Here is a 14621-nt window from a genome sequence, read left to right as displayed (position 1 = left end):
TCCTGTGTCTCCAGCTTCATCCTCCTGCTCGATGTTCCATGTGCCGGCAAATACAACTGCAGTCCGGCGCACGGACCGCACGGCTTCCCTCCTGGAAGGCCTGGTCTCCGGTCTCCCCTCGGCATGGACACCCCTCTTCCTCACTCTTCCCCTAGATAAACCTGACCCCCTGCAGCCACCTCTGCTAGAATAGCCTTCCCCCAGCAGCTCCCAGGGTCAGGGCCACTCAGGGGACCCATATCCTGCCTTTTTGGAGAAGACCTCACAGAATCTTTGAGGATGCATTTATGCTGGGTCAAAGCTCAAAGATGACCCTGCAGGAGTCAAGGATGCTTCCCCCTAGAACCCGAGAGCTTCTCACATCCAACCCACAGAAGAAGAGAGAGGAGAGCCAGCCAGGCACGCTGCACACGACAGCCCTGCTCCGCACGCGGGGCCGGGAAGCACAGACAAGTTCTCACGCCCCGACGGCTCTGCTGATACGTATCCGTCTGTCCCCTTCTTTCATTCTGTCCTGCAGCGCCTCAGGGGTTTTCTGAGGAATGTTAATAACAGACTTCTCTGGCTAGAAGTTATTTCCAGGCAAGGAGAGAAGGCAGAGATCACGGGACACCCTTGGGGAGAGATTCTCAGGAGGCAAAGCAGGTTTTCTTCGATATAGAAATCTCCTGGGGTTGGTTGGGGCACTTCTGGCCAGAAACACTACTGCCTAAAGCAAACCACAACAGAAAAAAGCTATGAGGCCACGTCACCCACCAAAAACCGTCTGATGGAGAAGCTTGCCCTTTGTAAACTGGAAGTTCTAAGCCGAGGGGAGGACTGCATCCTTCGGTGCCATCTGAGGCAAAGAACTGGCTGCAGGCCAGCCCCTACCAAGAGGTATGCCTTTATTTTCTTCATAACTTAGCGCCAGGAGGACTTCTCAGCAACGTTAGTGAAGTGTCTTCTTCACAACACTCAAGATTAGCTACCAATTGTTCACAAAAAGAAAAAAGTCCACATACTGTAATAGTTGAATTGACATGAACTGTTCCAGCATGTCAGTTATGTTCTCCCCGCTTACACCAGCTTTTCAAAGCAAAACATAAAAATCCCAAATAACGAAAACCCATAGTATTCCCACAAAAGGATTTCTAGATGCTTGGGGCCCAAGTGCCCATTCTGAGCCTCACACACTTGCCAAGGAGAGGAGGCAGCCTGTACCACAGGCCTGGGGCCCAGGGGGCCGTGTGCACACACTCGCCAGGCCACCACGGGAGCCCTGGATGTGCTGCACAGGCTCCTAAAAGCACCCAGCCGCTACTCCACTTTTTCTAAGGCCCGAGTTCTCCAGGCCCCAGGCTTTACAGCCATTGCTCTTATGCCTTTTGGGTCACAGAATTGCCAAAAGAAACCTCTAGAAGCTGCCCAAATCCATGATCTACATGCCTGAATGATGTACAAGACACCTCCGTATATGTACATCTGAATACATCCTCTCAAGCCCCCGTGATCAACATCTGACTTGAGGAGGGCATGAGGTGAGGACTAGAAATACACATTCCCCATCTCTGGGCAAAGGCAAGCAAGATTTTCCCTGTGAGATTTCTAGAAGCATCTATCTTTGGACAAAAGAAATGTCATAAGAAACTCTAAATGAGGGTTGTTTACATATATTTCATATATCATCACCAGCAACACTCCAATATTTGCAATGGAACTAAATGAATGCTAAGCGAGTTGTAATTTACTATTTCTATAGTCTAATTAGCCCCTTCGCACTTAATACCACACCTACATCTTAGGCCTCAGACAAGTCAGTTCTCATGTCTGACTTGCTGGGTGCCTTGAAAACGGCACCAAGACGATTTTCAAAGTCTTCTTCAGCCCATCTGCTGGCAGGTTATTAATTAGTGCCTGCCACCGGTCAGGAGGTGAAAAGGGCTGTAAGCCAACAGAAATGGAACCAGAGACTGGGTTGGGTCATTTTTTAAAATGCAAACACCAAAGCACTTAGGCACAACCAAATCCCAGCAAGGAAAAATGAACATCAAAAAGAGGCAATTTCTTCAACATTCTGGCTGTTGATGTGTTTTCAAGCAGGCCTAATTTCAAAAGTCATTACGATTTAAAGCAAAAACTAAGTCCATGCCATTCAAGAAAGAAAACAAAAACATGGAGGGCTGAGATTTTAAAATTCAAATTTTTATCCTTATAAATAAGCACTGGCAGTTTCCCTCCCTTTCTTTGAATCTAAGGTGCCAATGGCTATAAAACTGCACAATTACTGCACCACTAAGAAGAGAGAAAAGAGTTCCCACTTAAACTGTGGTTCACCAAAAAGCTGCAAGATGCATCTCAACACCCAAGACCTTACATTGGGGGAAAACATGCATCTTTAAGTTATGGTATTATTACCCCTGTTGTAAAAAGAAGAAAGAAACACTGGCAGAGGTTACACAGCTCCTGTGAATGTAGACCCAAAACGCAAAGCCCATTTATATCATCTTGTAGATCCTGCCCACTGGGGTTTTATAAAGCATAGCAGGTGGATATAAGCCAGCTGACGTGGTACATGGTTATGTTTTAACTATTAATTTCCAACATTATGTCAACACAAGCTATGTATTGTTAAGTTAGTTGCCGTTTTTTGTGATAACCCCAAACATTTTACTATAAATTTGAAAAATGGAAAGATGAGTTACTATGTCAACTACCAGAACCGATGCACACCAAGTCATCACAGATCTACAGAACCCCAGTCTCAGCTACTTTACGCCACACAAACGCCAGACTCTCCCCATCACACCTCAGAGTAAGGTAACAAGCCAAACAGATTATTTTCCCCTCATTGAGTTTTGCCTTCCTAGAAGACAGAATTCAACACTGTGGTTCTTATAAAAAAACCTTAAACTCTAAGTGAGGAATCTCTGTAATATTAAGTCAGAGGTAACTGGTAAACAAAATAAAAATAAGATTTAGCATCAGCAAAGTTACTGACAGCGGCATTATGGAACATAACACAGTCTCATGGGAAACAAACAGTTCAGGTCAGATTCCTTATCTTAATCCTTATGAGGACAGCATCTAGTTCTTCCACACTGAGAGGCCCCTGACATTATTATTTTGTTGGGGGGTTTCCTTTCTTTACAGGGGTAACTTAGAGCAGATGTTTGCCAAATCAAAATAATTTCAGTTTTTTAACAGCACTTCACGGCAAGTTGCCCATTTAGCCTTAGACTCAACAGCTGCATTCACCTAATACTAAATCTTTTTTGTTCAGATAGATTCTCTGTATAAAACTCACATTGTTTCTGATTGGGATATGGCATTAAAAAGCTAAAACCAAGAGCCTAGACACAAAAACTTCCGACGACAGGAGTCTTCTAATTAGTTACAGCCAACGAGTAAAAGTCCTTAAAATCCATCATTACTACTTAGAATACAGACTCTCTGTCATGTTTAACAATAAAGCAAAAGAAAATAAAATGAAGAAGAACTCTACCACAACAAAAAACACACCAACCATTTCTTCCAAAAAAAGGTATATCACATTCTGGAGCTTGCCCAAGAATTTCAAACCAATGCTTACAATAAAAATGCAAAGGCTTCACAATGTTTTCTTTTAAACCAGATTTCTCTAAAGCATAATGGCATCATTCAAAAGCAGACAAATAGGCCCAAAAGACAAAGGGATTTTTTTCCAGTGAATGTTATGTTATAATAATGTCATATACATTTCCAACCATCTATAATGAAAGGTCTTTGGAGGAACCAAATCTCTGAGTCACCACACCAGGAGGCGGTGTCTTTCAATAAGACAGTGTCAGTCTGGAATAGTTGTAAATCTTACCTTCTGCATGTTTGGCTTGATACAGCGAACAAAGAAAGGATTAGAGGAGCTTAGCGTTGCCATTAAGGAATGCAGGGAGTCCTATCAGAAAGGAAAAAGTAGATGTTGATTTAGTCTCTTATTATGTCTTTAAATTTCTCAGCACCCTAGGCACTCATCAGGAACAAGAAAAAGAAAACAATATAAATCTGAGGAATAATAGCATTTTCATTTTTAATCATGTCATTCTAATAAAACAAAGGTATTATAATTGTCATAGAAGTTATTTTACATAAGCAAAACTCATTTATTACTTTCTCAACATAGTACCATTAAAAAACAAACAAACAAACAAAAAAACCCTGTTCTGTTAACCAGCAAAAAAACCACCCTGGGATATTTCAATGTTTATACAGAAAACCTGAGAAGTATCCACTCTCCACTGAAGTTGTTCCTCTTAATTATTTCCATCAAAATGACAGCTTATACCAGTACCTCACTGGTCTTTGAGCTAAAATCTCTCATTCTTCCTTCAAATCACCAGGCAGATCAATCTTCTGTAATACTACCGTCTTTTCTTTAAGTTTTTTTTTTAATTGTGAAGATTTTTTAACATTTACCAAAGCAGACAGAGCATGTAATGGGTACCCATTATCAGCTTCGGCCGCTGGCTCATCTCACCTCATCTGATCCCTGTCCCCATACACATTTCGCCCACTTTTAGTAGAAAAGCAAATCCCAGACCTTGTGTTATTTCATTCCTCAATATTTCACTATGTATTATCAAAGGCTAAAACTTTAAAACATACAGAGGTAACCACCATATCATTCCTGAAAAGATTTAACACAAATTCCTTAATATCAATGGGAAAAGGTACAACCAGCTCAAGTTTTATTTTAAAATACTCAACAGTCTCGAATTTCTTAATTTTTAAATAGTGTATTCTTTGAAATCAGAATGCAAATAAGGTTCCCGTAGTAGTGTAGTTGGTTGATATATCTATTCAGTCTATTTTAATCCGTTCGTTTTCCCTCCGTCTCCATTTGCCTGTTTCTTTCTTCTTACAGTTTTACTGTTGAAGAAACTAGGTTGTCTACTACATTGATTAGTTACTTCTGTGCTCAGAAAGCTTTAGGATTTCTCACAGATGACAGAATGTCCTGGAATTCATGGCCCTTCATGCTCTGGTATGGTACCTGTTTAACTTCATACAAGGTGTCCCGTCCTCTGGGGACAGGACTCACATTCCTGACTCAGGAGTCTGCCTCTTGCCTTTGTCTCTGCCTGGAGGCCCTACCCACTCTCTTCCATTTCCTTGATTCCTAGTCCAATTTAAGTCCCAAACATCCACAAAGCCTTCCAAGACAACTCCAGGCAACAATGACCTAGAAAAAGACAATGTAACAACACCGCTGGATGATGAAGAGCCTAGGGTTTAGAGTCAGACCCACCCAGGTTCAATTCAAACCCTAGCTTCAGTCCTCAGGGGGACTGAGCAAGCCTCCATTCTCTAAACCTCAGCTTACTCATCTATGAAGTGGGGACAATAATACGTACTTCTAAGAATATGGGATAAGTGAACAAGGTAGCATATATAAAGTGATGAGCCCAATGACTGGAACACAGAGGGTGTATAATAAACGGCAGCTATTATTATTATCGTATCCTGTAAGGGTCACACCAGCCCAGCACTGTCAGCCGTGGTGCTGTGGGTCCAGTTCATCCCCAACCACGCTGTAAACAGACCTTACACAGAACTCGCCCACCGCCTCGAAAGCATCCAACTCTGATTAACTAAATGGAAGAGAGCCTCCCAGAGGGCAAATTTAATAAAGGTCTGTTGACTGACATGCCTCCAGCTTCCCCTCATGCTAAGATTTGGGGGTAAAGCAGAACAATTAAGTTAGAGAAATGGTCTTCACGTCATCTGCCTCTAAACTACCTAAAAGGCTTACATACTTAAAATGCATGGAAGAATGTTTCTTATTTTCCCTGAATTCTGGACATCTGGACAAGGTAGCTGACGCTGATCTTGTCTAACTATGCACTTGGTTATTCTTCCTAGTTATGATACTGTAAACATACCTGGGAAAAATCAAAACAATCCAGACACAGGAAGAAAGATACTTTATATGCACATGAGTCTTTAAATACAAATCAGAGTGATCCCACATGACCAAACAGTCCTTCTTATGAAGACCTACTATTTCGTAAGCTTAGAATAAGTAGCTATTTATTTTTAACAAGACAAAAAAAAAAAATCTACATTTTTTTTTTCATCTGGCTCAGAAAAAAAGTATATTTTCTTCCTAGAGCCCTGTCTGGTTTAGAAAAACCAGATAGAAAAAAAAAAAAAACAACAAAAAACTTTATATACCTCACAGATACCCATTTCCTATTTTCAATTCTTAAGATCACAATAAAGATGGATCCATCCAGGCCAGCAGCGTAGACTAACCTTGAATTGCGAGCTGACCGTGGGCCGCCGATGTTTGCTTCCACATTTCAAGGTATCCTGGTTCGTGCGGCTTGAAACGTGTTCAAAGAGGTCGTAGATGAAGTCGAACCTGTGAGAGCGGAGAGCAGGAGGGCCGTGAGGGGTGCACACCCGGCTATTAGGTGCTGGATTACTGGAATCACGATGCATTTCCCCACTGAAAATAACACACCAAGGCCTGGAAGAGCTAAGACAGCGGCCAAAGATTTCACACCAACCACTCCCAAAGAGCTTGAGGCACTGAAAACAGACGTGGCTGCTTAGAGTCTTGCAGAAGAGAAGGGGACTGGGGTGAAGATGACTCAGGGCGACAAGCCACTTAGGACCGCTGAGCTCTGCAGAGCTTCGGCAGCCTCCACGCCCTGTGGAAGGGAGGGGTTTGCCTCGTGCACCGCAGGGTGGCGAAGATGCGACCAGGTAACATCGCGACCAGGTAACAAGGTGGGAAGATGCTAACTCTGGAGCGAGCCCCCCCCCCCCGCCCCACTTCCTAGTTGTGTGACTTAGACACGATGCTTGCCTCTCTCTAGGCCTGTTTTTTCATCTGGAAAATGGGGGTCACTTTAGGATTTATGCTATAAAGCTGGGGTGAGAATGAAATGAGGAAATGAAGGGAAAAGGCTGAGCGAGATGCCTGGCACCTCCTAAGTGACGTTTGTTGTTATTAATACTTAAAAGTTCTGTAAAATCTACCACCACTACTGAGAAAGTAAAAGGCTTCTCAGGAGCTTTTTTTTATCTTCCTTGCACGGAAGATGCTCTGGGTTATAAAACGGGGGTGGGGTGTGTGGGTGGGGGGTGCCTTCGCGGGGACCAGGAATGAGACGGCCTGGCATCCACGCCCCTCAGGGGGACAATGCCAGCACCTTCCTCATCACTTCTCTTCTGCTTGACCCTTTCTCACTTGCATCCCAGGGTGATGCTTCATGCTCACTCTTTGAATTTCTCTGTGCTTTGAGCACTTTGGAGAAAAGCTTTGGGTTCCATTAAAATGTCACAGATGCCAAAGGCAAAAGAGAGCGGTGGCAGCAAATAGCCCAAGCCCCTCCTTCTACAGAGAGAAACCTGGGGCTGAAACAACGTTCTTCACCCCACTTCCACAACCTCTTGACATTATGACAGCGGCAACCAGTGAAAGGCCATCTCATTGGTCTCCAGGCCTGTGCTCTTTTTCACAACAAAATGTTCCAGGTAACCTCAAGACACTGCTTTTATTTAAATGTATCACTTTAAATCTGCTTTGAGAGGTAGGTAACCTGCTAGGGTATTTTTTAAATGTCGCCATTTTTACAGGCCTGAAAACTCATCTAAAAATAAAAATAGCTGACGAGGTTGTAATTAGGGAATCCTCATAAAAGAGGGTTAAAACAAGTTGAAAGATCAAACACTTCCACCCTGAGCTTCTAAGCTGACACTTTAGAGGGGTTCCCTTCGCCCCAATTCTATCTAAGTGACAGGGTGGTCACCTAATGCTTTCATTTCTAAAAGTATTCCAGCTTTTTAGTAATCGTGCTCTCCCTCCTTAGATATTAAATAATGTGTGTTAGAGACTCACGCTGGATCTGATACAGGTATTGACAACTTTAAGGCAAGGGTTGTTTTCCCTCCTTTCTCTCTTACAAAGCCTCCTAAAAATAGGAAGCCACCTGGTTTATACGTACAAATAGCTGAACTAATCACTAAAACTTTCAGCATGTTTTCCTTAACTACCGATTTAATGATGTGAATTTACAATTCATGAATGAATAAATGAATGGGTCATTAATCTATCATTTTAGCTGAATTAATACTTGTTTATTTCTCTTGATACCCCTTACACTAATGAGAGACATAGGGTCCTACACACCCAAGGCTGAAGTCAATTTAGCGCACAGCTCTAAGCTTGCTATGAAGACAGTAGGTCATACTGGTTAAAACCTTAGGTCCCTGAGCCAAGCAGACCAGATCAAATCTAGTTGAGGGATCTCGGGCAAGTCACTTAATCACTGTAAGTCTTAATTTCCTCACCTGCATAACATGATGGATTTACTATTCCAATGCTACCTCATTAAATTGTAGTCACTACCGCTAGTACCATTTTCTATCTCTCGGATCACTTTATTGATGAAATACTGCCCGGGGAAGAAGATGATAAACCAATTGCCCACACATTAATTTTTTCTGTATTCGTGAATTAAAAGCATCTGCACAAACATCAGTCTGACATCTCGGGGAGGAGGCTGACGCACCGGCTTTCCCTCAGCAAGTTGAGAAGATCATCCCTGAAGGTATCTCTGTTCTTCTCCAAGATGCCCCGCACGTCATACTGCACCTGGTTTTCCAAAATAAACAAGGCAGAACTGATCAAAAGAATCACTTCAGGCCATAAGCATCCCCTTTAAAAGCTGGGTCCGTGAAAAGATGTTAGTTCAATATATTTATGATTGGCTTTTGAAATTACTATTCTTTAAATACCAAATGGGCAAATATCAGCAAGGATCTTGATTAAGAAGTTACCTCTCCAAGGGTGTGGAGAAAAGGGAACCCTCCTACACTAAGCTGATGCAGCCACTATACAAAACAGTATGGAGGTTCCTCAAAAAACTAACAAGAGAGTTGCCATGTGATCCAGCAATCCCACTCCTGGGCATATATCCGGACAAAATTCTAGTTCAAAAGATACACACACCCACTATGTTCATAGCAGCACTATTTACAATAGCCAAGACATGCAAGTAAACTAAACATCCATTGACAGAGGAATGGATAAAGAAGATGTGGTACATATATACAATGGAATACTACTCAGCTATTTGTAGTAAAAGAATGAAATAATGCCATTTGCAGCAACATGGATGGACCTAGAGTTTATCATACTAAGTGAAGTCAGAAAGAGAAAGACAAATACCATATGATATCACTTATATGTGGAATCTAAAATACGACACAAATGAACTTATCTACGAAATAGAAACAGACTCACAGACTTAGAGAACAGACTTGTGGTTGCCAAGGGGGAGGGGGGGAGTGGGAGAGGGTTGCATTGGGAGTTTGGGATTAGCAGATGCAAACTATTACACGGAGAATGAATAAACAACAAGGTCCTACTGTATAGCACAGAGAACTATATTCAATATCCTGTGATAAACCATAATAGAAAAAGAATATAATAAACTGAATCATTTTGCTGTACAGCAGAAATTAACACAACATTGTAAATCAATTATCCATCAATAAAATAAATTTAAAAGAAAAAAAGGGAGTTACCTCTCCAGCATAGTGTTTCACTCCAAAATTGTTGACTGCAACTCTGGGCTTCACGTAAAAGTGGTTATTCTAAAAAAAAAACCAAACAAATAGAAATGCCTAATTTCACTCACTGATTTCCTGACAGTATAACTATAACTGACAGTGAAAACAATTGCAAAACCCACGACCTATCAGAGGTTTAGGACACATCGTGTGATGCACTTCATCAAAACCAGGCAACTCTGGTCTGTGTCATTACAGGTTAAAAATGTTAAATTTTATACACTAGCTAAACATGGGCATATTCTGACAAGTAGCCTACAATCTATGGCTTTGGCTTATTTCCATTTAGTTATAGCAGAGAAAAGCTTTCGTTTGAGGGAAAAAAATTCACTGTGGGAGGCACAGTAGGGTCAACGGCACCAAAATCTGTCATGTGTCACATCTTAATCCATAGATGTGCTATTCAGACACAAGGAGGAATTGGCAGGTTTGGACATACAGCATGCTGATTGTGTAACTTCTCCAATAAGGTGCCGTCTGTGGCTTGAGGAAAATGGCTTTCTTCGTTGATAAGGGCTAGGAGACCAAGTTTCTAGAAGAGGGGAAAAAAGGTTAAATATGAATTAGAAGTTTTTGGCTCTGTATATTTTTACAGCTCCTTTCCTCTCTACTCTCTATCAAGTAAGTGGTCAAAAGGGCATAATAACTTCTCAGATTGAAAAATTCAGAATGACACACTATTAAGAAATCTAGTTCATTCCATACTAAAAAAACTGAACCCCCTGCAATTTGGTGGATAAAACTTTTACAACTGGCTAATCCACTATCGGAACTGCAAAGTTTTTGATGATGACTTAAAATCTATGGGAAGCCAATATGCACACTGTTGATTCTTAAAATATTGACTTCAACGAGACAATGGGTTTGAAGCAGCCAAGTATTTAAATTCAACCTTGCACATTTACATGTATGTTTCCAAACGGTCCACTGTGCTCTAAACATTCACATCTTTGATGTGCGTGTTAGTACAAGCTGTTTTGTTCCCGTAAATATGAATCAGCCCAGCTGGACACCCTTGGGACTGTTAACAATTCTTCAACAGTGTGTTACCTTCTCAATCAAGTCCAGGCATTCTCCATTGTCTATCCAGTCAATATCTTCCCACACTAAGCCTTCTCTGTACAAAGATTAAAAAGGGCCAGGTTGTAGTAAAATATACCTTCAAAACTATCCAATGTAGGGGCTCATTTTCTTAAAAAAATTGAAATGGAATTTGATGAGTCCTTACCTGCTATATTCCAGTTGCTCTAAAGAAAATATATGCTTGTTGAAATATTCCTGAAGTTTCTCATTTGCATAGTTTATATTGAACTGCTCAAAGTGATTCACCTAAGGGGGGAAACCATTCAACAAGTGTCTTTAGAGCCCTCACTATTACATAAAAAGGCCAAACAGCCACTATGGAGAACAGTATGGAGGTTCCTTAAAAAACTAAAAATAGAGCTACCATATGATCCTGCAGTCCCACTCCTGTGCATATATCCAGAGAAAACCATAATTCAAAAAGATACATGCACCCCAATGTTCACTGCAGCACTATGTATAATAGCCAGGAAATGGAAGCAACCTACGTGTCCATCGACAGAGGAATGGATAGAGAAGACGCGGTACATATATACAGCGGAATATTACTCAGCCATAAAAAAAATGAAATAATGCCATTTGCAGCAACATGGATGGACCTAGAGATTGTCAGACTGAGTGAAGTAAGTCAGACAGAGAAAGACAAATATCATATGATATCACTTATATGTGGAATCTAAAAAAAAATGGTACAAATGAACTTATCTACAAAACAGAAATAGTCATAGATGTAGAAAACAATCTTATGGTAACCATGGGGGAAAGGAGGGGAGGGATAAATTGGGAGATTGGGATTGACATATGCACACTACTATATGTAAAATAGATAACTAATAAGGACCTACTGTAGAGCACAGGGAACACCACTCAGCACTCTGTAATGACCTATATGGGAAAAGAATCTAAAAAAGAGTGGGTATATGTATATGTATAACTAATTCACTTTGCTGTACAGCAGAAACTAACACAGCATTGTAAATCGACTATACTCCAATAAAACATTTTTTTAAAAAAGGCAAAAAAAAATCTGCAGAGAAACATATCAATGTTCGTTTCAAGAGGTTTGCTTAAGATTATCGAACTCGCTGGAAGCATACCTCAAAGTTTTCAAATCCAAAGATGTCAAGGATGCCAACAGACTTGAAGTCATCTTTGCCTTTGATCCTGCTGTTGATCTTCTTGATCACCCACTCGAAGCAGCGTGCATAAAGTGCCATGGCCAAGGAGTCCCTGCTGTCTACTGCCTGTGGGGAGAGGAGACAGGGCCACAGTGCCCAGATGACCCCGGGCAGCCCAGACAGGCAAGTCCATCCCCGCCCCACTCGGGAGACACTCTCACTCAACATCTATGCACCCCATGTCAAGTAAGCCAATACCATCTAGGAAAACACAGCTGTCTAAAGAAAGGGTAACCTGGAGCTTGCTTATTTACTTTACAGCAGGATTCACCAAGAATTCCTTGAAGTCAGGCTTTCAAATTCAACTTTATATACTGAGTTATAAGAAAGGATCTGAACCCACAGCTACAAATTTTATCAGGTTTAAAACAATAATTAAGACCTGACCTCTCTCATTATCATCTTCTCATATTTTACTCTGTACACATAAAAGTTTTCTTCATGGCATGCTTAGCATTTTTACTTATCCAGTCAAGAAACAGCTATGAGCGGCTTCCCTGGTGGCGCAGTGGTTGGGAATCTGCCTGCCAATGCAGCGGACACGGGTTCGAGCCCTGGTCTGGGAAGATCCTACATGCCACGGAGCAACTAAGCCTGTGAGCCACAACTACTAAGCCAGCGTGTCTGGAGCCTGTGCTCCGCAACAAGAGAGGCCGCAACAGTAAGAGGCCCGCGCACCACGATGAAGAGTGGCCCCGGCTCGCCGCAACTGGAGAAAGCCCTCGCACAGAAACGAAGACCCAACACAGCCAAAAATAAATAAATAAATAAATAAATAAATTAATTAATTAAAAAAGAAAAAGAAAAAGAAACAGCTATGAGATGGGCTAGCACATATAAGAGGCTCAAGGCAGTAGCAGAAGCAAAAATAAGTAATACAACATACTGTTGCATTGTTTTCATTAATAATAATAATTATTATTATTATTACAGCCAATGGTTATTTAATTCTTACTCTGCACCAGTCATTAAGCATTTAGCATATATATTTTTATTATCATCCTTACTAGAATCCTATGAATTCGGTGTAATTATCCTTGTCTTACAGAGGAGGAAACTGAGGCATAGTGAATAAATTTCCCAAGAACAAAATATAATAAGCCAAAGAGGCAAGACTCAAACTCGGGAAATGTCCATCAGGCCCATTTCTCCTAATGACTCTGCTACACTGTCTCTAAGAAGACAACTGAACCACTTTGTGTACTCCCCTCAGTATGGATGTCTTCTTTATTTTGATCCTGAGCCAAACTCATTTAAATGGTTCACTGCAGCTACTAATTCGAATCAAAGCCCCAGATCTGCAGACCCAGGAGCATCTTTAAAAGTTGCTTTGAGGGCCACACGCGTACCTGTTGAACGTTGAGAGGCGTCAGGATCTCCTCCCCCCGGAGGGACATGGATCTCTGGGTCAAGGCATCTGTGAGCTGTGCTGGGTCCAGCCCAAGTAACTCTGCAGACCTGCCCAAGGCTGGGGAGGAAGGACAAGGCAAACGTGGACACACAGGCCATGGGACCCCGAATGGGTGCAAAGCCAACCCCACAGAGCGACACAGTAAAGCAGAGAATAGTCCTAAGTCCCTCAGGCAAGACCTATAGGACACACGTTCTACTGGTAAGTTATTCACTCCTTTAATAAGTCTTAGGTTTACAGCAAAGAACCTGGTGCTTGGACCGAGTATGGTCCAAAGACCCCGAGACGGGTTCCCCTAAGACCCCCAAGAGGTTTGCAAGGTCATAACTGTTTCAATAATAAGACTAAGATGTTATTTGATTTTCCACTCTCATTCCCTCACCAGTATACAGAAGAATATTCCAGAGGCTACATGACATGAGGTAGCCCAACAAACTGAAGGCAGAAGCAGGAGAATCCAGCTGTCCTCTGTTACATCAGATATTGTAAAAATTTACAAAATCGTTAGACAATGTCACTCTTCACTGATTTGTTTTGGTTTGTTTTGGAAGATGGTCTTTCAACTAAAATGATGATATTTATTGTAATATATGCAATGGGTTTATTATGGTTATTTTAGAGCGAATTTATTTTTTTTAAACTGCCTCTGTTTTAGTTTCTAATGCAGTAAACATCAACAGATATGACCCATAGGAACAAAAGCTCTTCGGAATTCTCTGTGATTTTAAAGTTATTAAGAGGCACTGGGAACAAACGTTTGAGAACAACAGGCCTGCAGCCCTGGGCAACTCGAGGGCTACTTTCAACTTCAACTCATCCAATTCCCAGCCTCCATGCCCTTATCCATGGCGTCTAACAGAAAAGTTTAAAAAAATAAATCACTCCAGGAAAATGATAACTGATATTGTTATATGTCTATTAACTCAATCTTGACAACACATCTCTGTCGTGCACTTCACAGATGAGAAGTCACAAGTATTGAAGGGATAAGTAACCCGAGAAAACAGCTTGTGGCAGAGCTGGGCTACGAACCAATCATTCTGGCTTAAAAATTAATGGTCTTAACCATTCCACTATGGCAGCCTTCAATAACCATGAATAGCTGTGGCAACACTTACGCCTGATTCATAACATTTCTCCTACATCCAATTCTTGTCGCTATTTCCTCTTATTGGGCCCACTGTCCTTCTTTCTTAGTAAACATGAGAACACAGCCAGTAATCACTTGTCAGATGCTTTGACCCTTTATTAGCTGACCGTTCACATCAGATACAAAGTTCTGTAGCTCTTATTCAAGGGCTCGAAAAATTTTTTCTGTTAAAGGTCAGATAGTAAGGATTTTAGATCTA

At 41.5% G+C, this 14621-nt stretch overlaps 1 protein-coding gene across 1 annotated transcript in view; it reads right to left on the bottom strand.

The window, feature by feature from the left end:
* Nucleotides 1–14621, bottom strand: part of MYO10 (myosin X) — a 222111-nt gene that overhangs the window by 70272 nt on the left and 137218 nt on the right. The window contains 9 exon segments of the mRNA XM_082621443.1: nt 3833–3913; nt 6271–6379; nt 8538–8620; nt 9556–9624; nt 10040–10132; nt 10651–10717; nt 10829–10929; nt 11781–11927; nt 13211–13329. Of these exon segments, the coding sequence (XP_082477569.1) occupies nt 3833–3913; nt 6271–6379; nt 8538–8620; nt 9556–9624; nt 10040–10132; nt 10651–10717; nt 10829–10929; nt 11781–11927; nt 13211–13329 (869 nt within the window).

The sequence above is a fragment of the Mesoplodon mirus genome (genome assembly GCF_964341445.2).
Source record: "Mesoplodon mirus genome assembly, chromosome: 5".
In the NCBI taxonomy this organism is placed as follows: domain Eukaryota; kingdom Metazoa; phylum Chordata; class Mammalia; order Artiodactyla; family Ziphiidae; genus Mesoplodon; species Mesoplodon mirus.
Note: the sequence above shows the minus strand (reverse complement) of the source record. Positions and strands in the feature narration are given on the sequence as shown.